This window comes from Anolis carolinensis, chromosome 3 (assembly GCF_035594765.1).
Source record: "Anolis carolinensis isolate JA03-04 chromosome 3, rAnoCar3.1.pri, whole genome shotgun sequence".
Classification (NCBI taxonomy): Eukaryota; Metazoa; Chordata; class Lepidosauria; order Squamata; family Dactyloidae; genus Anolis; species Anolis carolinensis.
The window spans coordinates 14,287,684-14,315,545 of record NC_085843.1 but is presented as its reverse complement, the minus strand read 5'-3'; the positions used below and the strand labels follow the sequence as shown (position 1 = coordinate 14,315,545).

General features: G+C 39.7%; 1 protein-coding gene and 1 long non-coding RNA gene across 14 annotated transcripts in view; both read left to right on the top strand.

The window, feature by feature from the left end:
* The window catches only part of dlg2 (discs large MAGUK scaffold protein 2), a 1,295,060-nt gene that overhangs the window by 15,988 nt on the left and 1,251,210 nt on the right, over nucleotides 1-27,862 (top strand). For all 13 annotated transcript variants that reach the window (XM_062977087.1, XM_062977095.1, XM_062977092.1 and 10 more), the window contains one exon: nucleotides 16,445-16,576. In XM_062977087.1, coding sequence (XP_062833157.1) covers nucleotides 16,445-16,576 — 132 coding nt within the window. The remainder of the gene's footprint in view (nucleotides 1-16,444; nucleotides 16,577-27,862) is intronic.
* The window catches only part of LOC134297976 (uncharacterized), a 58,055-nt gene continuing 46,778 nt past the window's right edge, over nucleotides 16,586-27,862 (top strand). The window contains exons 1-2 of the long non-coding RNA XR_010004930.1: nucleotides 16,586-17,191; nucleotides 17,247-27,862. The exon at nucleotides 17,247-27,862 is cut by the window's right edge and continues 24,137 nt beyond it. This is a non-coding gene — a long non-coding RNA (uncharacterized LOC134297976). The remainder of the gene's footprint in view (nucleotides 17,192-17,246) is intronic.

The following is a 27,862-nucleotide window of genomic DNA, read 5'->3' as shown; positions in this document are numbered from 1 at the left end:
CTTCCAACATAACTGGAGGAGGTTGGCCATAGGGTCATACTGGAGAACATTTAAACCAAATCTGTAAATAACCAAATCTGCAAAAGTCAAAACCAAGAATGTGGAGAAATGGATTTATATCCAACATCCTATGGCCACAATGCAAAAGTTTATTTCCTTATTGTTTTATAGAAGTTGAGCCTTATCCTTCAAACAGCTTCAGCACCTTGGATGGTTCCTTTCAAGCTGAGAATGAAACCAGAGCAGATTCATTACCATACTGACAAAGAGACCTTTCCACAGTTAACTTCTACAAGTTAAAGCATCATGATTCCATTCTAATTGCCATGGCAATATCCTATGGCATCCTGAGGGTCTGCTAGAAAGCTATATCTAACTATAAATGGCAGGATTCCTTCAAAGGTAGAGGTAGCAATTAAAATGGGTGCATATCATTATAATTGTGTAGTGTGAATGAGTCTCAGGTAGCAATAGAATGGATAGCTCTATGGTATCTTTATATTCATGAGCCTCAATCTGAAGGGCCATGGAATGAGGATATCACTGCATTCTTTCTCAAACTAGGGCTGTATCTATACTGCACAATTAATGCAGTTTGGCACCACTTTAACTGCCATGGCTCAATGCTAGGGGATCTTGAGATCTATAGTTTGGTGAAGCACCATCAGGCAGAGAAGGCTAAAGGACTCCCAAATTTACAGGTCCAATAATAATAATAATAATAATAATAATAATAATAATAATAATAATAATAATAATAATAAAAACTTTATTTATACCCCGCCACCATCTCCCCAACGGGGACTCGGGGTGGCTTACATGGGGCCATGCCCAGAACAATACAATATAAACAACATATAAAACAACACATCATAACACAATTAAACAATACAATAGATAATAATATACATAATTCAGCACAAAATCAGAAAAGCAATAAAAACCAGGGTGGACCACATGAACACTAAGTTAAAACTCAGGGTGAGAAAGAAATAAGAATAAAAACCATGGGGAACAGGGTCATAAGATAGTGGTACAGTCTAGAGGATAAATATAGGAGGAGATTCCATAGCATTGAGCCATGGCGGTTAAAGTGGCGTCGAACTGCATTAATTCTACAGCGTAGATACACTCCAGGTCTTCCCCTGATGTATGGAACTAGAATCCCTAAATCAGCATTGTTGGGTCTTGTATTCCAAAGATAGCTAGATTGACACAAATGCCATTATATTTCTTTGTAATATCCCAGTGGAGACTGTGAAGAATGATGCATCCACCAACAAATACTGATTTAACATCCCTGAAAGACAGAGAGCACATTACTTAGCAAAGATGTGGTTCTAAAGTAGATTTATACCCTGTTCTTCCTCACAAGAGTTCAAGGGAGCTAACAATCTTACTTAAAACCACATCGCTAGACCCCACAAACTGCCTCTACATCACTTACACATCTAAAATGACACCTTTGTAAAAGCATAAATTCGAAATATTTGCTAAAGTACCATAAAGCCTATAGAAACATCAACACAGGGAAATTACTTCCTTGCATTATTCCTGGAAAGCTTGTACAAACTGATATGCTTTCAACTGGGGTCTGAAAAACAAGAGGAAAGAAAAGAAATGGGTTTTGTATGTTTCAGTTAATGTGATTTTCCAAAAACAATAGGCATAGCTCTAAGCTTAAGATGCACGGACTTCACCATACATGAGAGTTTTATTTATTTTAATGTTTTCCCCAGGCTCCCAGATCAGTTGTAAATAGATCCTTTCCTCAGGGTTGCAGAGGATTGGTCCACTCTCTAGTCTCCTTTTCCTGGCAGATGAAGACTTTCTTATTCAGACAGGCTTTTAGCCTTTAACTGGATGGTGTTCAATGGATGTGATACAGTTTGAATCCCCGCTGGGCCATGGAAACTTACTGGGTTTTCTGCTGCCCTGGACGTGGAACAATGGCTTCAAATTTCAGGAAAGGAGATTCCACCTGAACGTGAGGAAGAACTTCCTAACTGTGAAAGCTGTTCAGCAGTGGAACTCTCCACCCCGGAGTATGATGGAGGCTCCTTCCTTGGAGACTTTTAAGCAGAGGCTGGATGGTCATCTGTCGGGGGTGCTTTGAATGCGATTTTGCTGCTTCTTGGCAGGGGGTTGGACTGGGAGGTCCACAAGGTATTTTCCAACTCTATGATTCTATGGGTGACATTGGGAAAGTCACACTCTCTCAGCCTCAGAGAAAAGCAATTCTTCAGAATAAATTTTGACAAGAAAGCCCTGTGAGAAGTTTGCCTTAGAGTTGTCATAGGTTGGAAAAAAACTGAAGACACACAAGAAGCCTGGGCTCTGGCGCAGGCTGGAGAGCAAGCCAGCTGCAACCAGCTGCGATGAATCACTCTGACCAGGAGGTCATGAGTTCGAGGCCGGCTCGGAGCCTATGTTTGTCTTGTCTTTATTCTATCTTAAAAAGGCATTGAATGTTTGCCTATATGTGTAATGTGATCTGCCCTGAGTCCCCTTCGGGGTGAGAAGGGCGGAATATAAATGCTGTAAATAAACAAATAAATAAATAAACATGTTGACAGGCGATTTGAAGGCTCATGCAGAATATGTGTTTTATATTGTTTTAAACCAGTGGTTCGCAACCATTTTTGGCCAGGGCCCACTTTGACTAGGGACCACTCTCCAATTAGTACCAAAAGAGTTACGAATCAATTTTTGGTCAACTTTAGATTCGGTCTGATTATTTGAGGCACTGATTCAGAAAACTGCATTGGATAGACCACATCAGCTCTGGTTTCTGGAATAGAACATATGCCATCCAGTAGTCGCCATTTGCTAGCCCACAGAAAACCATATTTAATAATCTAGAGCTGATGTGGTCTATCCAATGCAATGGTTTAGCTCTGCAGAAAGGAGCGGAAATAAAATAAATTAAATAAATAAAAAAGGAAGGAGGTTCAAGGACCAGATTTTCATTATCGCGGTCCACTGCTGTGCCATAGCCCACAGCACTGTTTTAAAGCACTGTTTAAAGCACTGGAAAGCACTGTTTTAAAGCAATCTTACCATTTAATGTATTGTTCAATGCCTTTTGTAGGAGTTGTGGTGGTGCAGTATGTTAAACTGCTAAGGTGCAGAACTTGTTGATCAGAAGGTCAATGGTTCAAATCCGCTGGAGTGAGCTCCCGTTGATAGCCCCAGCTTATGTCAACCTAGCAGTTCTAAAACATGTAAATGTGAGTAGATCGATAGGTACCACTTCGGCGGGAAGGTAATGGCGCTCTATACAGTCATGCTGGCTTCATGACCTTGGAGGCATCTATGGACAATGGCAGCTGTTCAGCTTAGAAATGGAGATGAGCACCAACCCCCAGAGTTGGACACGACTAGACTTAATGTCAAGGGGACCACATCTTATTTTATTTAATTTACACTGTGACCTGTTGTAGGTCACATTTTGGTGGAAAGGCATAATATGAATCAAATAAGGCACAGCACAAGAGGAAAAGGGAGTGTGAAAGAGTGCGAAGGTAGCGGAAGAAAGTAAACAAGGCAAAAATCCTAGATGACAAGCTCTTCTAATGATCAAGTGGAGTGCACAGTTTAAGAACTGTGTCAACGGATTGGCTTTGTCTTCCTTGGCTCCCTCTCTTCAACTGGAATAATAGAATCATAGAGTTGGAAGAGATTACGTGGGTCATCTAGCCCAACTCTCTGCCATTGCAGGAAGAGCACAATCAAAGCACCCCCGACAGATGGCTATCCTGCCTCTGTTTAAAAGCCTCCAAAGAGTGTTCACCACACTCCACAGCAGCATTGAACAGCTTTTATGTCGGGAAGTTCTTCTTAATGTTCTGGTGGAATCTCCTTTCCTGTAATTTGAACCCATTCCTCCTAGTCCTAGTTTCATGGGGAGCAGAAAACAAACCTGCTCCCTCTTCCTTATGACATTTTTTCCTAATATTTAAACAAGCCTATCAGTTCTCCTCTCAACCTTCTCTTCTGCAAGCTAAACAGACCCAGCTCCTCATAGGACATGGACTTTAAACATCTGATCATTTTAGTCCAGCTTGTCAATATCCCTCTTGAATTGTGGTGCCCAGAATGAGACATAGTATTCCAGGTGAGGTCTTCCAAATGTTTAGCTGGAATATCTTTTCATGCTATTTGAATCCATTGCTCCATTGTGTCCTAGTCTCTAGGACAGCAGGAAAAAGCTTGCTTCCTCTTCAATGTGAAATACTTTCCAATGATGGAATGATTTGGAAGAATCCCAAAGAAATACGCAATTGATGGGGGGCTACTGCTGTCAAGGTTGATAGAGTCAGATGGGATAAAAGTTCTGAAAAAGGAAGATGGAGAGATGGTCTGAGTTCTGAATATATAAAGGAATTATGTGCTGCTGCTGCTGCTCAATCGTTTAGTTGTCTCCGACTCTTTGTGACCTCATGGACCAGTCCACGCCAGAGCTCCCTGTTGGCCGTCACCGCCCCCAGTTCCTTCAAGTCACTTCAAGGATACCGTCCATCCATCTCGCCCTTGGTCGGCCTCTCTTCCTTTTTCCTTCCATTTTCCCCAGCATCATGGTCTTCTCCAAGCTTTCCTGTCTCCTCATGATGTGGCCAAAATACTTCAACTTTGCCTCTAATATCCTTCCCTCCAGTGAGCAGCCGGGCATTATTTCCTGGAGGATGGACTGGTTGGATCTTCTTGTGGTCCAAGGCACTCTCAGGTTTTTCCTCCAGCACCAGAGTTCAAAAGCGTCTATCTTCCTTCGCTCAGCCTTCCTTATGGTCCAGCTCTCGCATCCATAGGTTACTATGGGGAATACCATTGCTTTGACTATGCGGACCTTCGTTGCCAGTGTGATGTCTCTTCTCTTCACTATTTTGTCAAGATTGGCCATTGCTCTCCTCCCAAGAAGTAAACGTCTTCTGATTTCCTGGCTGCAGTCTACATCTGCAGTGATCTTTGCGCCTAGAAATATAAAGTCTGTCACTGCCTCCACGTTTTTTCCCTCTATTTGCCAGTTATCAGTCAGTCTGGTTGCCATGATCTTGGTTTTCTTGACATTTAACTGCAACCCAGCTTTTGCACTTTCATCTTTCTTTCACCTTGGTGATAAGGCTCCTCAGCTCTTCCTCACTTTCGGCCATCAGAGTGGGATCATCTGCATACCTAAGGTTGTTAATGTTTCTTCCAGCAATTTTAACTCTGGCCTTGGATTCCTCAAGCCCCGCATGTCGCATGATGTGTTCTGCCTACAAGTTGAAAAGGGAGGGTGAAAGTATGCAGCCCTGTCGTACTCCTTTCCCAATCTTGAACCAGTCTGTTGTTCCGTGATCTGTTCTTACTGTGGCTACTTGGTCTTTATACAGATTTCTCAGGAGACAGACAAGGTGAACCAAGAACATGCCATAGTTTATTATGATCCACACAGTATAAAGTTAGAAGTGACCCCCAAGGGTCACCCAGTCCATCCCTGCCATTATGGAAAGACTTCTTTTGGTTTCTGAGCCATATGTACATTCCATTATAGAAGCAATTGGACACCTTTGTCTGATGAGGAATATCTGCATTTAGTCATGAAAGCAAGACTATGCAGGTAGTGACACTGACCGTGTCAATTGTCAAATCATGGAACGTGAACCTGCAGAAAGGAAACAGAAATTATGTAAACCTCTGCCCAAGAGTAAACTCATATTTATAATGCATTGCACTTTCTTTCTGATTAAGCTGGATTGCAGCTTAGTCAGTACAAAAACCCAGATAGAATTTCCACCTCATTAGCTTGAGTTTAGAATAATCAGATTAAAGTGGGCGCATGCTGTTGCATATTCTCAGTTACGGTTCTTTTAGCTGGTTAGTCTTTTTTGCTTTGTTATGGCTTAGAGTTGCCACCTTGCAGCGATTCATTGTAAGTGTTAACTGCATCCTGATGTGCATGAACATCACAGGGAAAATCTTGACTTTGGTATTAATTGATGGATATTTATATTTGACTATTATAATCTCATTCATTAGTCCCAAGTAAATATGCACAGAAATTTACCCATTTATATAATTGAAAATGGTTGGTTACAATGCTTGTGGTTATGAGGAAGCATTATCTCTTGGGCATCTTTAGATTGTTCTCCTCTCTAGTTCGTCCCAGGAGTTTCTGGTTTATAAACATGATACAATTCTGTGGTTTTCAAGGCTTGAGCTTGGCTTGCAGTCAATTGACTGAGTTAATGTTGATTCAGGCAGAATGAAAACAGATGCACATTTTTACACATTGATTACAAATACAGTGATCCCTTGGATCGGATCCAGGATCCCCTGTGGACACCAAAATCTGTGGATTCTCAAGTCACATTATATGTAATAGCTCAATAATGAGATTTATATAAAATGGTAAAATCAAGGTTTGCTTTTGACTTCCTTTTTGGGGGTTAAATCTGTGGATATGGAGAGCTGATTGTGTATGTTTTAAGACCTAAGGAGAGTGGCATTTGTGGACAGTAGGCCTGTGCAATCAATGAAAAAAAATGTTTCAATATTCATCACTAAATTAGGGGGGAAATTATTTCTAAAATGTTTCTAAAGTAAAGTAAGGGGTCCATATCGTAACTATAATGATTTTTGTTACTTTTTCATTACGTAATGTTTCAAGAGAGGGAAGCTTCTGGGACTCCTTTCTTCCTCATTTTAAGAGCTATTGGGATGAAACTTGCTACAATGGTAGAACACATTTACCACTGTTACTCCACCCCCAAAGTTTCAGAATGTTTCATACATTGACTGTTTTTTGGAAATTTAAAAATGTTTTTATGAACATTTAAAAAACAAAAAAACAAAAACAACTGCAAGAGTTATGTCCTTAAATTTCTATTTTCAATGATACAACGTAACCAGGGCATCATTTCCTCTAAGTTTCAGAAAGATTTGCACATCCACTGATTTTTAGGGAATTTAACCAACATAAACTTAGCAGTACTATTTCACTGGAAGACCTCAGGGGCCATCCAGTCCAACCCCCTTCTGCCAGCAGAAAAAGCAAGCACAGTCAAAGCACCCTCAACAGATGTCCATCCAGCCTTTGAAATAATAATAATAATAATAAGAAGAAGAAGAAGAAGAAGAAGAAGAAGAAGACGAAACCCATCAGGGGCCCCTGGTGGCACGCACTGTTAAAGCGCCGAGCTGCTGAACTTGCGGACCAAAAGGTGCCAGGTTCAAATCCCGGGAGTGAGCGCCTGCTGTTAGACCCAGCTCCTGCCAACCTAGCAGTTCGAAAACATGCCAATGTGAATAGATCAATAGGTACTGCTCCGACGGGATGGTAATGGCACTCCATGCAGTCATGCTGGCCACATGACCTTGGAGGTGTCTATGGACAATGCCGGCTCTTCGGCTTAGAAATGGAGATGAGCACCAACCCCCAGAGTCGGTCACGACTGGACTTAACGTCAGGGGAAAACCTTTACCTTTACCTTTACCTTACTAGATAAACTTTGGAGTTACTGTCTCTCAACTTTACCTACCTCACAGGGTTGATTCAACTCCCAACGATCTCTTTCTTTTATCTCAAAATCCCTTTATAATAATAATAATAATAATAATAATAATAATAATAATAATAATAATAACAACTTTATTTATACCCCGCCACCATCTCCCTGCGGGGACTCAGGGCGGCTTACATGGGGCAAAACCCAACCAACATAATTGAGCAGAGAAACAACAACATAAATACAATTCACAGTATAAAAGATAAAAACAATAATACAATATAAAACAGGAGTATTATAACAGTTAATAATATCAGTCAACCACCAGGCGCAATTCTGTCGACTACATAGGTGGAGAGACCGAAGCAGCTATGCAAGAATAAAATGATAAGTTAATGTGCATAGATAATAAGGGCCTAATAAAATACGGGGTAGGGGTATAATACCATCTAGGGCAGATTATCTGATGGTTGTCTCGCCGAAGGCCAACCGAAACATCCAGAATGATGTTAGAGAATGAACATGAGTTTCCCCCCACCAAAACATTCAGGAAGGAGGAGGCACAAGGCAGTAAACAGAATTCTGGGAAATGTAGTTTGGGAGGGCCCCCGTGGCAGAGAATTCAAAAGGCCCTGCCCTAAACTACATTTCCCGGAATTCTGCTTGCTTCCCACATTAAAGCCCCTAGTGGACAGCTATGCTGTAAATACAGCTGAGAAAGAGTTGTTTATCCATTCTCACTAAATGAAGGGGGAAACGTCCTTACATGTTTAACAGCACTCTTGAAGATATTGTAGAACAACAGCAACATTGTTCTGTGCCAGTTACTTCCTTCACTTTGCTTAACATTTGACCCTGTTGCACTACACTATTACAACGATATAGTCAAGTGCCATGGCGACATTATGTGAAATTCTGGGATTTGAAGTTTAGTGAAACTCGAGAGTTTTTTTGGCTGAGAATTCTACCTAAACTAAGTAGTCAAAACAGGATGTTGGATCACATCAATGAAACAGGATAGGGCTTTGTGGGATGTAGCTGGATTGCAATTCTCAGAATTCCTTACCATTGGCTTGCCTAATTAAGAATGATGTGAAGTCCAGTCCAATCACATTTGGAAGGATGCATTCTGCCCAACAAAATTGCCAATCAACTGGGGAAAAAAGCAATAATAGTTTGCTCTCGTCCTGTGCCACTAGAAAGATATTGGACTGCTAGAAAGCAAGATATGGAAAGTACCTATTTATCACTACCAATCTAACTGCTATTACAGGGATAATTGTAGTTTGAAACCAATAACCAAATATGGTTTTCTCATTAGCTGGGCTGACCAAAATGCCACCCAAATTTGTTTGTTGATCGTAACAAAAGCATTGCCCAGGTATGGATTTTGTTTTTTTCTTGTGAACATGTCTACAGTTGAGGTTTTCAGCATGGAATCAAAACATGACCATCTTATTAATTAACTAGCTGTGCCCGGCCACGCGTTGCTGTGGCGTATGGGAATTCTTTGTTAGGTAGGTGGAATAACAGTGAATAGCTTTGTAGCCTGAAAGCCTGGCCATTTTCTTATGGGAATCCTTGTTTGGTGAGGTGGAATAGAAAGGAATAGGCTTGCTGCTTGGAAGGTTAGGTAGTTGCCTTTTAGGGGGGTAGAATTGTAATGAATAGCCTCGGTGGTTCAAAGCCTGGGTGCTTGCTATCTAGGGGAAATCTTTGGTTGGTCAGTTTCAGAGTAGTATCACTGTTTCAAAGCCTGGTCGCCTTTTACGAAGGTTAATCTTTTATTGGTGTGGTTGAATTGCACTGAATATCCTTGCAGCTCCAATGTCTGGCTGTATTTATTATTTTGTATTATATATATATATATTACAAAATATAGAAAGCATGGCACATTGCCTGTTGTGGGTTTTGGCCTTTTTTTGGTGTTGTGATTGTGTTTTTTGTGTGATTGTGTTGTAACTTACTGGAGGCAGGGATGATGGATTGTGTTGCCAATTTTAGAGTTTGGGGGGTGTTGGGTTTTGTTGTTTTGTGAGTCGCCGTGATGCCAAAAGCCTTTTATATATATAGATCAATCAACTCATTAGCAATATTTCTGTATCTCCTCCCAGCCCACAATGGCTCCCAAGGCAATGAACAAATAAACCTCATGCATAGGCATGACATTGAGCTTAATTAGTGCCGTAATTTTAATCCATCAAAGGATATTTAAGCCGTTCCATGCTTAATCATTAAACACTGCAGGAAAATGGTCTTAAGGTGTGTGCGTGGATGTGTGCAAGTTGTACTTAATCAGTTGAACATATTGTAATAGACTTGGATGGGAATGAAGCTGGAGATTGACTTCATAATTCTGATAGAATATTTTATTGTTGGGAAATTGTAGTTCTATATGAATGTGTCTTCAAGTCACTTGTCAACATAGGGTGGCCCCATAAATTTCATAGTTTTCTTAAGCAAGAAATATTTGGAAGTGGTTCTGCCAGTTCTTTCCTCTGAAACAAGAGAACCAGATCTTCGTTGGCAGTCTCCCACCCAAATGCTAATCAGGGATAGTCCTGCTTAGCTTGCAAGACCAGACATCATCTGAAATCTTTAGCACACTTAGATTAGTAAATAAGTCAAAATCCTTCAGGGAAAGTGAGGGAGATTTTGGCAAAACAACACGCCTCTTTCTCTCTCCACACGAATCCCAAGCGAAGAGTGAGGTAATCCAGGCATCTGTGAAAGGAACAAGAGTACTGGCTGGAAATGTTGAGTCTGAGAAAGATAAGATTAGTTGGAGATTAGAAAGCATTTCAGATGCCTGAACTATCCTAAAGCATATTGCTTCTAGAGGCAAAGAGGATGCTCCTCCATCTCAGGCTGCAAACATGGAAAGTGCCGGGAATTGCATCTTTTATTTCACACTGATGGTGGGACAGTGTTCTCCATTTCTTTTGAAGGGATGCCAAATGAACACCAAGGAAGTCAGGGCAGTCAGTGTATGCGCCATAGTCCACTCCTATCATCCACCACTCGAGATTCGTTTATTTTGACAGTGGATAGTGGTTTCTGGGCGGGGATTCCTTCCTCCCCAAACTACTGTCATCCCTCCACATTCATTGATGTTAGGGGCACAGGACCCCCTTGAAAGTGAAAAGCCATGAAGGAAGAGATTGCTATTTTTTAACCTGTGAGAACACTCCTTTGGTAATATCTAAGTCTTCCAGCACGACTTTATGGTCAATTTCCACTGGAGGCTGAAGATAAAATTGCACTGGAGGATCTAAATCAGACATAGGCAAACTTCGGCCCTCTAGATGTTTTGGACTTCAGCCCCCACAATTCCTAACAGCCTGTAAGCTGTTAGGAATTGTAGAAGTCGACGGCCAAAATACCTGGAGGGCCGAAGTTTGCCCATGCCTGATCTAGAGATTCCTAATGAAATTTTCTCTGTAAGGATCCCTAGATTCTCCAGCATGTCTAGAGGAAGTTGGCCATAGAGTCACACTGGAGAAGCTAGAAACTCCTGGAGAGAAGAATTTTAAATCAAATCCATGAATAATCAAATCTGCAAAAGTCAGACCACAAATGTGAAGAAGTGACTGTTATTTCCCCAAGTTTTTGCAGCATTGCAGGATCAGTTCTGTAGTTGCTTTGGTCCAAAAGATCTGGTATGGAATAAATCTTTCTGTTGGGGTGATTCAGCTGTTTCTCAGCCTGTATATTTGAAAAACTTTTCAGTATTACATTGTGCCAACAAGCTTTTGGTGACCTTCTTCTGAAGAGCATGGAACTGAGTAAGCACTGTGTTCTTGGAATTTCTTAAAGTTTAGAAGAGAGAGATAAATATGTATGGGTTTTGTTTCTATGTATTGTATCAAAGCTATCAAATAGAAATTAGGATGGACAGCATGTAGCCATAGGAATTCTAGGCTTCTTACCTGGCCTGGCTGTTTCCTGCCTGGGGGAATCACAGCTCTCAGAAGACAGGGGAATTCCAGACAAAAAATAATCAGGGCCAGTTAAACCGCCCAACAAAGGATTCCCCCAGGCAGGAAACAGCCAGGCCTTGAAGCTGCCAGGCTATTCAATGCTAATCAAGCTGGCCAATTGCAACATTCACACCTGCCTCAGGCAGACAAGAGTTCTTTCTCCCACCCTGAACATTCCACAGATATATAAAACTCACTTGCCTAGTTTCCAACACCTCACAACTTCTGAGGATGCTTGCCATAGATGTGGGCGAAATGTCAGGAGAGAATGCTTCTGGAATATGGCCATACAGCCCGGAAAACTCACTGCAGCCCTACTGTTCTGGGAAAGTGACATTACTATAGTGAATGGTCATTTACGACTTGAAAACATGCAGCAATCGCAATCTTTCAGGTCAATGATTCTGGGGACAGAAAAGGGACAGATGTATCATCTTTCTGCAATTCTTGATGATCCCCTCAAATGAACCAGATCTGCTACAGCCTGTGCTATAGACAGTTTGGAAAACAGCAATACTTTTGAGAAGTTACTGCCTTGTCATATGGCTTTTTCATTACATAAAACTACGTATATTTAAAATGCAGACATGGGCAAAAATTCTCCAAAAAGCCTCCCCTGGTAATATGCTAGGAGTATCCATTAATCAATCCATCCATATATCTATACATCCATTGACTATTCTAGTTGCACCCTGCCTTTTCTCTAAGACTGAGGCTAAAGATTTATAAATTAAAATAAATAAAAGTATTAAGTAAATGCTACCAACATTGATGTTTTAATAGTGTTACCAATTGTTATGTTATTTTAAAAAAGCAATGATCTTGGCAAAATTGTTACCGAAATAATAAACATGTTACCAGTTATATCTTAATACATTATTTTGAAGCAGACAGGAAAACTACCCACAAAATGTTTGAAAACTTAATAGCCTATCTAACAATTGATTTTGTAAGTTGGATGTTTGTAATTCGGGGACTACATCTACTGTGTTGTGCATGTGGCTGCCTTTGAAAGGAAGTTTGTAAGTAAAATTGATTTTAAAACTGCATGACTTATGTATCCATGTTTCTGGTACTCACAGTTTCATTTATCCGCATCTGACAAAATATGTCCTCTCTGGAAATTTTCTAGGTTCTCCAATCTGATTTTATTATATTCTTGGGCCAGGTATCTATCATTTTAATAGGGTTTGCTATTAGTCACATTTTCTCCAACGGTTATAGTGGTCATATGTATTTTGAGGTACCCCGATGATGCAGCGTGTTAAATCGCTAAGGTGCTGAACTTGCGGACCGAAAGGTCACAGGTTTGAATCCGGGGAGCTGAGTGAGCACCCGCTGTTAGCTCCAGCTTCTGCCATCCTAGCAGTTCGAAAGCATGCAAATGTGAGTAGATCAATAGGTACTGTTCCGGCAGGAAGGTAATGGCTCTCCATGCAGTCATGCCGGGCACATGACCTTGGAGGTGTCTATGGACAACACCGGCTCTTCAGCTTAGAAATTGAGATGAGCACCAACCCCAGAGTCGGACATGACTGGACTTAATGTCAGGGAAAAACTTTTACCTTTACCTATGTATTTTGGATTACACAGCTAGGAAAAACAAACCCCACCATGTTATTAACAAATTACCTTTCAAAGGCAGCCACATGCACAACACAGTAGAGGTAGTCCCCGAATTACAAACAATTCCTAGTTAAGAACCAAAGTGAGACAAAAGGAAGAGAGATCAATCTACCCTTTGGAAGGGAAATCCACTCCTGGAAGAGTTATTATCATGGGGAAAAGGTGTCTCCACTGAACCTTTATCCCCAATCCTTGTTTCCACAACAAGCCACATATTTCAAAATCCAATCTCACAGGGACAGAAAGTGTGGTGAAATCTTCTGAATAGGGGCACAGACGGCAAAACAAACACCTCAGGGGTCTTAACTCTTCTCTATGCTATGCAAAGGTAAATATATATGTTTGGCTGAAGTCACACTTAAAAATGTACCTGTTCTGACTTCCAAACAAATTCAGCTTAAAAACAAGCCTACAGAACCTATCATGTTCATAACTTGGGGACTGCCTGCATAGTTGTCTATCTAATTAGGAGGCAGGTTTTCTTCTAAGGTAGAAGTTTGGTCTGGATGACTTCAAAGATCTTCCAAGTCTGATAAATGCTATGCAGGTTAAAGTTTTATGGAACAATGGCATTGCTGATGCAAGTCATTCCCATTAGCTGTGTACCTCTATAATCTCCTGCATAACTTCCTATCTATTGAACTCCTGTACTCTTAAAATAACCTTCTCTGTATGGCAGACTTTAGTCTATTGATTTATTTCCAAAGTGGCCTTTGGCACTGACTCAGTTCCTCGCCTTTCTAACTTTGCAGAGTTGCACTGCAATCCCAGTTAGAAGTCCCTCGGACACTTCTGAAACACTTGCCACAAGGTCACCAGAAAACTCCAAAATCTGATCTAATTGCATTCAAGAAACATTCAGAATATCAAACATTATAAAATGCTTGTTCAGTGCAAGAGAAGCTCAGCTATGTTAATCAGAGATTCCTCCAAGAAAGTATGCATAGCATTTAGCTTGAAAGCCTAAAAAAGCTACCCAAAGGACTGCTTGCTCCTATTTAAACCAGCCAGAATGTTCAGAGTTTCTGGAACAGAGTGAGAGTTTTTTTTTTAAAGCATGCAGTTATATGCAAAATGTGCAACTGGGAAAATGTAGTTAGAAAGTACATAATATTTAGTTGGAAGACTGGGAGGCAAACTAGAAACATTATTAAGTGTTCGTTATGCAATTGAATGATAGGGACAGTATGCAAGTCAATGTAAGTTTTGTTGTTGTTGCTTTGTTGTTGTTGTTTATTATGTTGTGGGCTGGTCCATGAGGTCACTTTCCATGACCTCATGGACCAGCCCATGGCACAGCTCCCTGTTGGACGTGGCCACCCTCAACTTCTTCAATCCAGTCCCTTCAATGATACCATCTATTCATCTTGCCCTTGGTTGGCCCCTGTTCCTTTTTCCTTCCATTTCCCCCAGCATCATTCTCTTCTCCAAGCTTTCCTGTCTTCTCATGATGTGGCCAAAATACTTCATCTTTGCCTCCAATATCTTACTCTCCAGTGAGCAGTTGGGCATTATTTCCTGGAGCATGGACTGGCTGGTATTTGTGCCAAATTTGATCCAGTGAAGAAAAATAATAATAATAATATAATAATAATATAATACTTTATTTTTGTATCCTGCCACCATCTCCCCGAAGGGACTCAGGGCGGCTAACATGGGGCCAAGCCCAAAAGAGAAAGTGTGAGCAAGTTAAAATATGAAACAAGACAATAAAAAACAAGCAACAAGCAGTATAAAAACACAAATGAATTCAGGCACGGTTTTAATAGTTCCCGCATATCAGATATTTACATTATTATTCATAACAGTAGCAAAATTACAGTTATGAAGTAGCAACAAAAATAATTTTATGGTTGGGGGTCATTGCAACATGAGGAACTATATTAAGGGGTTGAGGCATTAGGAAGGTTGAGAACCACTGTATTAGACTGAAGAGAATGTTAGTCTGTATGCAACAGAGAAGAGACTAAAACAGAATAGTTTAGAGAACAGATTGTTTAAACTATCAACCAATAAGAAATGCACCTGTATGCTGAATACATTAAGTTTTGTAAGGAAATCAATTATGTTAACTTATTTTTTGGTCTCTTGAGAGTATGATTTAAAACCAATATATTTTATGGGAGAGTAGATGTTTATTTTGGGCAACTGGAATAACAATTTGGAAGATCTGCTATATATTTTATGCTTTGGTATATCTTTGTACCTAACGGTTCAGAGAGATAACCAGGTACAGTAGAGTCTCACTTATCCAACACTCGCTTATCCTACATTCTGGATTATCCAACACATTTTTGTAGTCAATGTTTTCAATACATTGTGATATTTTGGTGCTAAATTTGTAAATACAGTAATTACTACATAGCATTACTGTGTATTGAACTACTTTTTCTGTAAAATTTGTTGTATAACATGATATTTTGGTGCTTAATTTGTAAAATCATAACCTAATTTGATGTTTAATAGGCTTTTTCTTAATCTCTCCTTATTATCCAACATATTCGCTTATCCAATGTTCTGCTGGCCCGTTTAAGTTGGATAAGTGAGACTCTACTGTATCTAACAGAAGCCTAATTTGTCTTGCATGAATACAAGTGGATACTTACCAATAAGGAGAAGATTCACTCAAATGAGTATTTAAGTCTTCACAGGAAGGTCATGCCTTTCCAAAAGGTCATGATTATTCCAAATAGCATGAATGCCAATTAATCTCCAAAAGGGTCATGCTTCCAAAAGGTTTTGGAGATTTTTGGTTTTCCAAAATAAATGCTGGTGCAAATGATGGCAACGGGAAAGGTGAGTATACAGTTTAGGGCAGGGATTGGGTAAAAGCCTTGGTGGGCCAGATGTAGCCCGTGGGCTATAATTTGAGGACCTTTAATCTACAATGACAACTTAATGCAGTTTAAAAGCAGCTTGACAGCGTGGTGTTTAGGTGACAAATGCTGTGAAATCCCAGAACTCCTCAGCATTGAGCCATGGGAGTTAAGATGGTGTCAAACTGCCTTAAGTGCAGTGTGCCCAAAGTTAGAGAAACATGACTGTGTGAAGCCTGCCTTATGCTAAATCAGACCATTGGTCCTCAACTTTTGCAATGAATTTCCAGTCTCATGCATGGGAATTTCTTTTGAAATCTGAACCTTTCTGAAACCTTCTGCACACAACACACACACTATGGTTCATTGTTTAAATACTCCACCATTCAGTCAGAAGCAGTTTCAGTATGGTTTATATACCACCTGCGTATATTCTGGTTTAATGGTATAATACAACCCATGCAATTTTAAGGCTTTGAGTATTCCATTTTGTGGATCTTTTAACTTTTCTTTTTAATAATGTTATTTCTTCTAGACACGGATCGAGCTTTAGCACTTCTGGAAGACTATTGTAAGAAGCTGAAAAAGCCAGAGGAGCAACAGCTGAAAAGAGCCATTAAGAAAGTGATGGGCATCTTTAAAAGCAGTTTATTCCAGGCACTGCTAGGTATGTACATTCAGCTATTTCTCATTTTCTCTGGTTGCTGCAATTCGAGCAGCTTTTGACTGCTAAAATGTGTGAGTCCAAGGCTGAGCTTGTCTATTGGCTTTGAAAATGGCCAGTGAATACTAGCTGTGGTGCAGAAAAATCCTAGGCATGTGCCAAATATTGTGTGTTTCCTTTGGGTCTATCTATAGTAAAATTAATGCAGTTTTATACTACTTTTCTTATTTGTTTAAAAAATGAGGCTAAATGATTGCTCCATGGTGATGTTGGGAGAAAGAGATTGTTCTGCACCTTGCATTTGCTTTATGGGGAGGAAATGGTATTTTCTACTTGGATAGAAATGAGTGTATCATCTAGTGTTTTTCCATAAATAAGTTGCAGGATTTGTGAGTATTCCAACAGAATTCTTGGAAAGTTTTTCTAGAGGTCATTTTAAAGTCCCTCTTATCCGTCTTCTCTATGTTAGGTTCACATTCAAGTATAAGATTCTCGAAGGTGGCTATTTGACTTGCATGCATAGGCTCTTTGGTGAAGAAGACAAGATTGAGTCTTTGTTAGCATCATGGTCAAACAATATCAGCTGCCAAGTGCTACAGAAAGGGTTATTTCATATAAGTGATTGTGTTTCATTTGTTTTGGCATTAGTTTGGCAGAGCAAGGCTGCCAAAAGGTGATGGCTGAGAATGGACAGGTGGAGTGACTTTATAGTTGTCCCTCTACAGCTATAAATTGTGGTTTTGACTTTTGTGGATATGATTATTCACATATTTGATTAAAAATGTTCTCTTTAGGATTCCAAGTCCTCCAGTTTGGTTCTATGTCCAACTTTATCTAAATACACTGGCGAACCTAGAGATTTCTCTCTAGGAACCACTACATCTTTCAATACAATTCTATGTTCAACTACTAGCAGAGGTCATGCTGAAAGACTAGGGCCCCTTCTATACTGTTATATAATGCAGATTATCAAATCAGATAATCCACGCTATCTGCTTTGAACTGGATTATATGGCATATAATCTGCCATATAAGACTGCCATATAATCCAGTTCCAATCAGATAAGCAGTGTAAAAGAGGCTTTCGATGTTCCTAGAGAGTTGTTCTTCTAGGTACAAATAAGCAATTCACAGTTGTTCACATTCACAGGGTCCTGTTCTCTGAAGACCAGTGAATCCAGAGGGCTGACTATACTTCTTTTGCCAATTGCCTTCTTCAATTCTCATGGCTATGGGGGGGGGGGGGAGTGGAAGGCAGATGGGTTGTACTTGCACACTTATTATTTTTATTCGCTTCTGCACTGTTTAGCTCTCTGGAGTCTTATCTTCTATGCTCTTCATCTAGAGAGATGTACAGCAACCCAGGGGGTCCCCATTTTGCCAGCAATGGAGAATTGGATTGCTGCCCAGGGACAGTCTTGGCAGAATAAGCTGTTGAGTGAGCTCCGTCAGCAGAAAGCTGGAAGTTTTCTCTGCTGGGTACCATCTGCTGCATTATTTACCACTATAACACACTTATCTTATAGCCATAACCTGCACCAGTCTTTGGCACTAAGAAAATAATAATAATAATAATAATAATAATAATAATAATAATAATAATAATAATGAATGTAATACCCACCTCTCTCTGAGGCTTGAGGCGGGGTACAACATCATTAAAACAAGAAATAAAACACTATTAAAAGGCATACAACAATATAAACAGAGTTAAAATACAAGTTAAAATCCACCAATAAAATGCAGAGTAAAATTCACAATTTAACATTGACTGGGTATGCCTGCTGGAAGAGATGGGTCTTCAATTGTGTCTTAAATTCTGACAGCTGATTTAGCATCATATCTCTTCTTGTAGGTCATTCCACAGTTTTGGGGTGAGCCTTGGGAAGGCCTAGAATTACAGTTCTATAACAGAACATAAGTGTTAGGAGTATATTGAACAGGAACGATGATAGGGCTCCTGGTTTTACTTAAGTCAGGCCCCTTCTACACTGCCAGATAAAAGACAGATTATCTGTTGGAGTATGGTTGTATTTGTATGAAATGTAAATCAAGTGTTTACTGCTGATGAGCAAGAGTGTGTATTTTTCAGTAATGAAATAGTTAACAGCAGGCTAGTTTTGACTGACAGCCTGTTGTGATTGCTATGACCTATGAGACTTGATTTCCTGCCTTTGAGGGTTGGAACTTCCTCCGGACTGAGGAATATTGTTTATCTTATCTGTGGTGTTCGGTGTGAGCATTCGCTGAAGATGGACTATGAATGCTATGCTCTGAAGCCAAGAAATGCAAACTGTAAATAGACATGTAAATAAAGTTAATCAACAATTGGACTTCGTCTGCTGGAGTGTTTGTTTGACCAGTGCTGTTTCTCAGCATGTGAATACAGTCTGGAGAAGGAGGTGAGACGAGGATGATGATTTTTGGAATCCACTCTGCACAACCATCATCCCCTGACATTATTTGCTTTGAACTGGATTATATAAGTGTAGACTCAGATAATCCAGTTCAAAGCAGATAATGTGGATTATCTATTTTGATAATCTGGATTATATGGCAGTGTAGAAGGGGCCTCAAATAAACATATGGGGAAATGTGTTGAGAATAAAACTTGAATGTATCTCTTTTTTAAAAAGAGAGGATCAAGCAAATAGAGAAGTGACATATAATTTATCATTCCATGACTGCAAGGAATCTCGGCACAGGACAGACCAAGTAGAGGACAATCTTGGAAACCAAAAGTGTCCTCCTTGCTCCCTTATCTCCCATGCAAACATACCTCTTTCTCAGTTCTATGGGGACAACTATAATTGAATATTTTAAAAACAATCAAAATTTAAGTCCCAGCATGTATGTATTTGTGTATATGCAGTCAGATTCCTGTATTCACAGGGAATACATTCTTGGCTTGACTTCAGTTGTATGGAATTAAAAATACGACAGAGCACCACTGAATTATGTCCTTCACTTCTTGTCTCAGCATGCCATAGATGTTTGTTGGAGGAATTAGAGATTCCTAAAGAAGTATCATTTCTAGTAATTTGTTAATACAGTAGAGTCTCACTTATTCAAGACTCGCTTATCCAAGGTTCAGGATTATCCAATGCATTTTTGTAGTCAATGTTTTCAATATATCATGATATTTTGGTGCTAAATTCGTAAATACAGTAATTACAACATAACATTACTGCATATTGAACTACTTTTTCTGTCAAATTTGTTGTATAACATGATGTTTTGGTGCTTAATTTGTAAAATCATAACCTAATTTGATGTTTAATAGGCTTTTCCTTAATCCCTCCTTATTATCCAAGATATTCGCTTATCCAAGGTTCTGCAGGTCCGTTTAGCTTGGATAAGTGAGACTCTACTGTAACTCCAAAACAGCTGTATGGTAACTTCCAGGGGAAAATATACCATAGAATTATCTGGAGGATACAGCAAATTTCTAATGAGAAAATTTCTTCCCAGGTGCATGTAAGTGAACCCACAAAGTTTGAGTTTCATAGTTATAAGGGTCTTTCTCTATCTCTCTATCTCTGTGTGTTTCACAACAATACTACAAACAATATGTTACATTTGATACATATTAATTGTCCCCAAAGACATTCAATCCAGTACTAGTTTAGGACTTGTTTGCTGGACTCATTTGCTTGTGTTGCTCATTGCAACATTTTCATGCAACCATAAAGCCATAAATAATAATACAAAAATAAAATAGATTGAAATGCAATAACAACATTAGATCACAAATATTACCCTCTTTCTGCCCTCCTAAATACATACTGTAACTTAAAATACCAGTCGCTTATTCAAGGTGAAATGGGCCCAACACTTAGTGTTTGCTCCCTCTTTTTTCTGAACTCAGCCATCAAGTATAATATGAGTCCCATGTACATGGCACCAGTAACTGTGGTTTCACTATCTACTTCAACATTTTGCCTATTTACAAAATGCTGTAAGTCACCCCGAGTCCTTTCGGGGAGATGGGGCAGGGTATAAATATGGATTATTATTTGAAACACAAGTTGAGTCCACAGCAGACACTCTTCTGGCTGTTGTATTGGATCACACACCGGACACTTCCCAAGTGTCTAGGACTGTGTGATGTATTGGTGAATAATGTATGCAGATCCCAGTAAGGTGGCCTTCTGCAGCTGGCAGATGGTAATTTTGTCAGCGCCGATTGTGTTTAAGTGCAGGCCAAGGTCTTTAGGCACTTCACCCAGTGTGCTGATCACCACTGGGACCACCTTGACTAGCTTGTGCCAGAGTCTTTGCAATTCAATCTTTAAATCCTCATATCGTGTCAGCTTTTCCAGGTTGTTGTTGTTGTTGTTGTTGTTATCATTACTAGTACTAGTACTACTACTAGGCATTTTCAAGGCACTTCAGTGTGTTTCTGTGGTATTGTTGGACTGGAAGTCCTTCATTTGAATAGAATTTGCTGTTTATATCTGGTTTTGCATGTCCGCATGCCATCTTGAAACACATACTCTGCAGATGTGCGCTTATACTGTACAGCCCTTTCCTTAAGACCGCCCAAACAAACAAGTTGTAGTGGTTACACAAATACTCTGCTATAAACTCTGTTCTATCCTTTTCAGCCCTTAACTTTGCCTTCAAAATGTTGTTTGATGTTTAGCCCCCAGTGTTCTTCAGCCCTGGTGCTGGCTATGGCTATATAATGTCCTTTCTTCTCCTGAGCCCAAAGAGTTGGTTTTCAGGAAGGAGGAAGAGGAGGCCATCAATGCTTTGCTAGGTCTCCCCAAAAAAGGCTGTTTCTCCCAAGTGATGGGTAGGAAAGATCAGAATCACTATACGGGATATCATACCTTGTGACAGGAGAAATAGTTTTCCACTCTGAATTCTGCAGCTTGTTGATCAATTCACAATCCAACAACTACTGTAGTCACACTCTGCAAAGACTATAGGTCTACCTTGATCTTTCCTTCCCTACAACTTGTGGATGCTGGCAAGTATTTGAACATAAATTAGGTTGGCATGAATATGTACATACATATGGTTGTCATTTCTACTTGGACTTTTAGTTTCAGACATATGGATTGTTCACTTTAATCAAGAGGCTTCATCTCTGACTATTCAGTACTTCCTAATATTATTTTGAACTGTTTCTTTAAATATCTTTGTTTGCTTGTTTCCCTTCACCTCTGCCCCTCCTTATTTGTTATTGGATTACTATGATTTAGTGCAAAATAGGAGACACAAATGGATTGGACAGAAACTGTTCTCAATTGGCCTAGTTTTATATGCAAGAATTTTAGTAGGGATGCTCCCAAACTGAAAACTTGTCCTGTCCCAGGTCTTTTTGCACTTGTCAGTTGCATCAGTCAAAGAAGGTCCAGGGAAAATTATTTTTAGGATCACAGCTCCCAGAATCAACCTACTTGGCTGACTGCAGAACTCTGGGTATATGCTGGCAGGGAAAATCTGAGTTTCAATCCTAAAATGTACTTTTCCATGCTCCACTTGAGTCAATATAACTTCAGTCTTTGGAGAATGCTTTTGGTATACTTTGCAGACTTTGAATAAGTTTAGGTTTTAAAATGCTAAGCAATACAAACAACACTGAGGCATTTTATATCACTTAAATCAAGGCACTTGTGCCTTTTCAGACATTGCTGGACTACAACTCACATGGGGAGTCACCAACAAATTAACAAGGGTTGCTGGGAGTTGCAACCCAGTAGCATTTGAGGAAACAGTTGGTTTTAGATCCAGGTTTTAGTTTTTTTTCTTTCTTCTATATGGGTCACCTTCCATTCTGTTATAAATATTAATAACAGTTGGGTGCTATTTAACATCTACATGAAACTGCTAGTTGAGATCATCCGGAGTTTTGGAGTTCGGTGACACTCAACTCTACTACTCTTTTCCACCTAAAGCCAGGGAAGCCATTCAGGTCCTGAGCCAGTGCTTGGCAGCTGTTATGGGCTGGAAAGGCTAACAAATTCAAACTTTATCCTGACAAGACAGAGGTCTTCTTGCTCAGTTGTGGGACCGATTGAGGTATAGGGTGGCTTACTGTGCTCGACAGGGTCATATTCTCCCTGAAGACTTAGGTCCGCAGTCTGTGGGTCCTCCTGGACTCAGCGCTGACTTTTGAAGCTCAGGTGTCAGCGGTGGCCAGGATGGCTTTCACACTATTAAAACTTGTGTGCCAGCTGCACCTGTACCTCGAAAAAGCTGATCTGTCCACACTAGTCCACACCTTAGTTACATCTCAGATGGATTACTGCAATGCAGTCTCTGTGGGGCTGCCTATGAAGACAGTTTGGAAACATTTTCTTTTGTGTCAGGGGTGACTCGAGAAAATGCAAGTCACTTCTGGTGTGAGAGAATTGGCTGTCTGCAAGGACGTTGCCCAGGGGATGCCCAGATGTTTTGATGTTTTATCATCCTTGTGGGAGGCTTCTCTCATGTCCCCTCATGAAGCTGAGGCTGATAGAGGGAGCTCATCAGCACTCTCCCCGGGTTGGATTCGAACCGGCAACCTTCAGGTCAGCAACCCAACCTTCAAATCAGCAGTCCTTCAAATTCTTCAGGTTCTTCAAGTTCGGAAACTGCAATTAGTGCAAAGAGTGGCAGACAGATTTCTGACAGGAGCTGACAACAGGGAGCACGTCACTCTCTTGTTAAAGCACTCCCACTGGCTGCCTGTGTGTTTCCGGACCCAATTCAAAATGCAGGCTATCACCTATATAGCTCTTTATGGTTCAGGTCCAGCCTATTTACGTTACTGTGTCTCCCCCTATGAACCTATTCGTGCCTTAAGGCCCTCACAAGTGCAGCTGGTGGAAATGAGGGAGAGGGCCTTCTCAGGGGTGGCCCCCAAAAAATTAGCTAGACCCCCTCTAGCCACCTTTAGAAAAGAACTGAAAACATGGACATGGAAGTAGGTGTTTGGAAATGATTAATTATAACTTATCAAGATGGTGAATTGTTTTTTGCTGTGGTGTACAATATAATCCAGGAGCCCCGGTGGCGAAGTGCATTAAAGCACTGAGCTGCTGAACTTGCAGACCGAAAAGTCCCAGGTTCAAATCCCGGGAGCGGAATGAGCGCCCGCTGTTAGCCCCAGCTCCTGCTAACCTAGCAGTTCGAAAACATGCCAATGTGAGTAGATCAATAGGTACTGCTCTGGCGGGAAGGTAACGGCACTCCATGCAGTCATGCCGGCCACATCATCTTGGAGGTGTCTACGGACAACGCTGGCTTTTCGGCTTAGAAATGGAGATGAGCACCAACCCCCAGAGTTGGGCATGACTGGACTTAATGTCAGGGGAAAACCTTTACCTTTTACTACAATATAATCCAGCAGAATTATAAATGATTAATTTTATTATGATATTGTTATTTTTAGTTCTTAGCTTGTTTTGCTTTGATATTGTTGTTCATGTATTTATTCTATTTTTTGTTTTGGTTTTGTACTGTGACTTATTTTTGTAAGCTGCCCCCTGTCCTGTTTGGAGAGTGGGCGGGATATAAATAAAGTTTATTATTATTACAGTAGAGTCTCAGTTATCCAACATAAACGGGCTGGTAGAACATTGCATAAGGGAAAATATTGGATAATAAGGAGGGATTAAGAAAAAAGCCTATTAAACATAAAATTACATTATGATTTTACAAATTAATCACCAAAACATCATGTTTTACAACAAATTGACAGAAAAAGCAGTTCAATACACAGTCATGTTATGTAGTAATTACTGTATTTACGAATTTAGCACCAAAACATTGCAACATTTACTACAAAAACATTGACTACTAAAAGGCAGACTGTGTTGGATAATACAGAACATTGGATAAGTGAAGCTTGGATAAGTGAGACTCTACTGTATTATTATTATTATTATTATTATTATTATTATTATTATTATTATTATTATTATTATTATTATTCAGATAGCCATATCTCAGATTCTTAATTCAAAATATTTACAAGACCTCTGCATTCTCCTGAAGCTTCTTTGCTTCTGTTTTCAAAGTGTGCAGCTTTGATCTGGAAAGTATCTAATTAAAAATAGTTTATCATGTTATCCAGACTTTGAAACAATGAGTACCTTTTTTTAAAAAAAAATGCCAAGATATTAAACCATGATTTGAAGTTTGTTTAACAGCCAAGTTTGTTCTAAAGATATGGTTAATGATTCATTCTGGTTTAATTGCAAAAGGAAAAAGCTCAACTACGTCTTGGTTAAATGAGGTGAGAGAAGATAACCTCAACTGACACATTTTTCTTATAAACATATTAAATCACCCAGCTGGGCAACAAAGTGACAGTGCATTGATTTCTGGCTTCCCTTTTTGAAACATCTCTTGCCATCCCCACAATGCTTTCTATTTTATTAAGAAGGCTTTTGGAATGGTAAAACATGCATAATCTCTCACTATGAAATTGTTTTGCTCTTTTGAGGGCTCAGATCAGCTGATGCAGCCAAGTGACTGTTCAGCATATATTTATCATTGTGAGGGGAGGTCATTACATAATCAATAACAAGGTTTTATTACGTAATGTGGGGTGGTGGAAAAAAATTACAATCCGACATCTTTTTGACAACATGTTATTGGTAGCCTTCTACTTATCGTCATATGAGCACAGGCACCCCCAGATTGGTGCCTTCCAAATTTGTTGGACAGCAATTGGGATGTTAGGGAATGATGGAAGTTGTAGTCCATTCCATTTGGAAGGCAGTAGGTTGAAGGAGGTTGTGTCTTGATTTTTTCTGTATTCCTTAGGTTCTGTAGCTGCCTTTGAAGACCCTATTCCAGGGGTCCCCAAACTTTTTAAACAGGGGGCCAGTTCACAATCCTTCGGACTGTTGGAGGGCCAGACTATAGTTGGCCACCGAGCAATAATAATAATAATAACAACAACAAAAACAGCAATAATAATAATAATAATAATAATAATAATAAAGAGGGTTGGAAGAGACCCCTTAGGCCATTGAGTCCGACCCCGTTCTGCCTCTGGCACAAAAAACACAAGCAAAGCACCCCTGACAGATGGCCACCCAGCCTCAATGTTAATAATAATAATAATAATAATAATAATAATAATAATAATAATAAAGAAGGTTGGAAGAGACCTCTTGGGCCATTGAGTCCAACCCCCTTCTGCCTCTGGCACCAAAAGCACAAGCAAAGCACCCCTGACAGATGGCCACCCAGCCTCAATGTTATTATAATAATAATAATAATAATAATAATAATAATAATAATAATAATAAAGAGGGTTGGAAGAGACCCCTTGGGCCATTGAGTCCAACCCCCTTCTGCCTCTTTGCACCAAAAGCCCAAGCAAAGCACCCCTGATAGATGGCCACCCAGCCTCAATGTTAATAATAATAATAATAATAATAATAATAATAATAATAATAATAAAGAGGGTTGGAAGAGACCTCTTGGGCCATTGAGTCCAACCCCCTTCTGCCTCTTTGCACCAAAAGCAGATGCAAAGCACCCCTGAGAGATGGCCACCCATCAATAATAATAATAATAATAATAATAATAATAATAATAATAATAATAATAATAATAAAGGTTGTAAGAGAAGAAGAGACCCCTTGGGTCATTTAGCCCAATCCCCTTATGCCCTTGTGCCTTGGGGGCCGGATAAATGGCTTCGATGGGCCACATCCGGCCCCCGGGCCTTAGTTTGGGAACCCCTGCCCTATTCCTTTAGTTTTCTTTTTTAGCCCTGTTGTTTTCTGACATCTCTGGAATTCTTATCTGAGGGTAGCAATTATGTCAGTATCATAATCAGGATTTTCATTGCGATTTTAATGTCAGTTCTAGCTGTATACTCTCCCTATGGCAAATGGCTTGAAACACAAAGATGCCATTTACCATTCTTTACATAACCTTGTCACGCTTTATTTTATATGCTGGTCTAAGACAAAGACATTTTGGAATGACATGCATAATACGATCTTGCCTGGTGGTACAAGAGGAGTGTGCTCTTAGATCCCTTGTAATCTTGTTGGTTCATTTGGAGGAGTTTGTTTCAGATCAAAGGCAGTGAATCTGGAACCTACAAACCACTGCAAGAATTTGGGTGGTGAAATATTTTGGTGGTATAGACAAAATAAGTTTTTCTTTAAATGTCAGAGAACCCATTTGTTTAATAAGAACTTACAAGTATTGGCTAGATGGCCTGACTTAGTATGAGATTGCATCCTATGAAATACAAGGCTAGGTTATCTATTAAGTGTAGTTTTATTAACTGTTCCATTGTAAAAACAATGCTCCAGGCAGCTCAGAACATATGAAAACAATAAAAGATATTAAAAACAATAAATATTAAAAGATATTAAAACAATAAAACAACCTTCAGAAAAATACAAAACAAAAGAGAAGCACAGAAGATAAAACTAGTGTAATTTGAGAAATGCTGATGTCCAGTATGGTTATTATTTTTCTGTTATTGTTTTCATTGAAAATGTTTTTAGTCTTTAGTATGACTTCTGAGAATTGTCATGTGTTATGATTGAAGTGCTTCCTTGGTGTCTCTACAATGGAGAGGGATTGTGCAGTTATTTTTTGCAAAGCTTATAATACAACTTCTACCCTCCCGATACAGAAGCTGACTAATTGTCAGCTGAATCTTAATTTGACACTAGTCACAGCTCCGCAGTTCATCTGAGGCTAACAGGGTAGCTGTGCATGTGTCTGTTTGCATCTGTCTGCATCTGTGTGATGTGACACATATTTTTTGTCTTCCAGCCCCTTTCCACTGTTTTGTTCCTCCCATAGTCCACTGTCAACGGTGGTTGACACACTCTTCTTTATGGTATGGGCAGCCCTACTTATTTTGTGAAAGACTGTAAATCAGTTATATTTTAATACAGACAAGTCTCCTTTTTCCAGAACCAAAATTCTTTGCCTTTGAGGAAAGGGGGTAATTTCACATAGAGATCTCCCTTTTCTCAAGGAGTTGTCACTCTATCACAGTCTTAAAGGAGGAGAATCTGAATTCTGCTACTGGATTTACACAAATCCCCTGTAAAAGTTGTTAATGTGGGATTTGTGTATTGATAGTGTTTAAATGCAATTGTGTCATGCTTGTATTGCAACTGATTGCATCATCCAGAATGTACCATAGTGTGGAAAGAGTTAATTGCCAAGAAGCTGTGATGACCTTGATGTGTGGCTGGAACTAGGGAGTATCCAGACACAAGTGTGTGTGCTTATTGATTGCATCAGTTCAGTCAAGATCTGTCTGCCTAGGAGTTGAGTTCTGTCTGCCTAGAGTTTGAGTCCTGT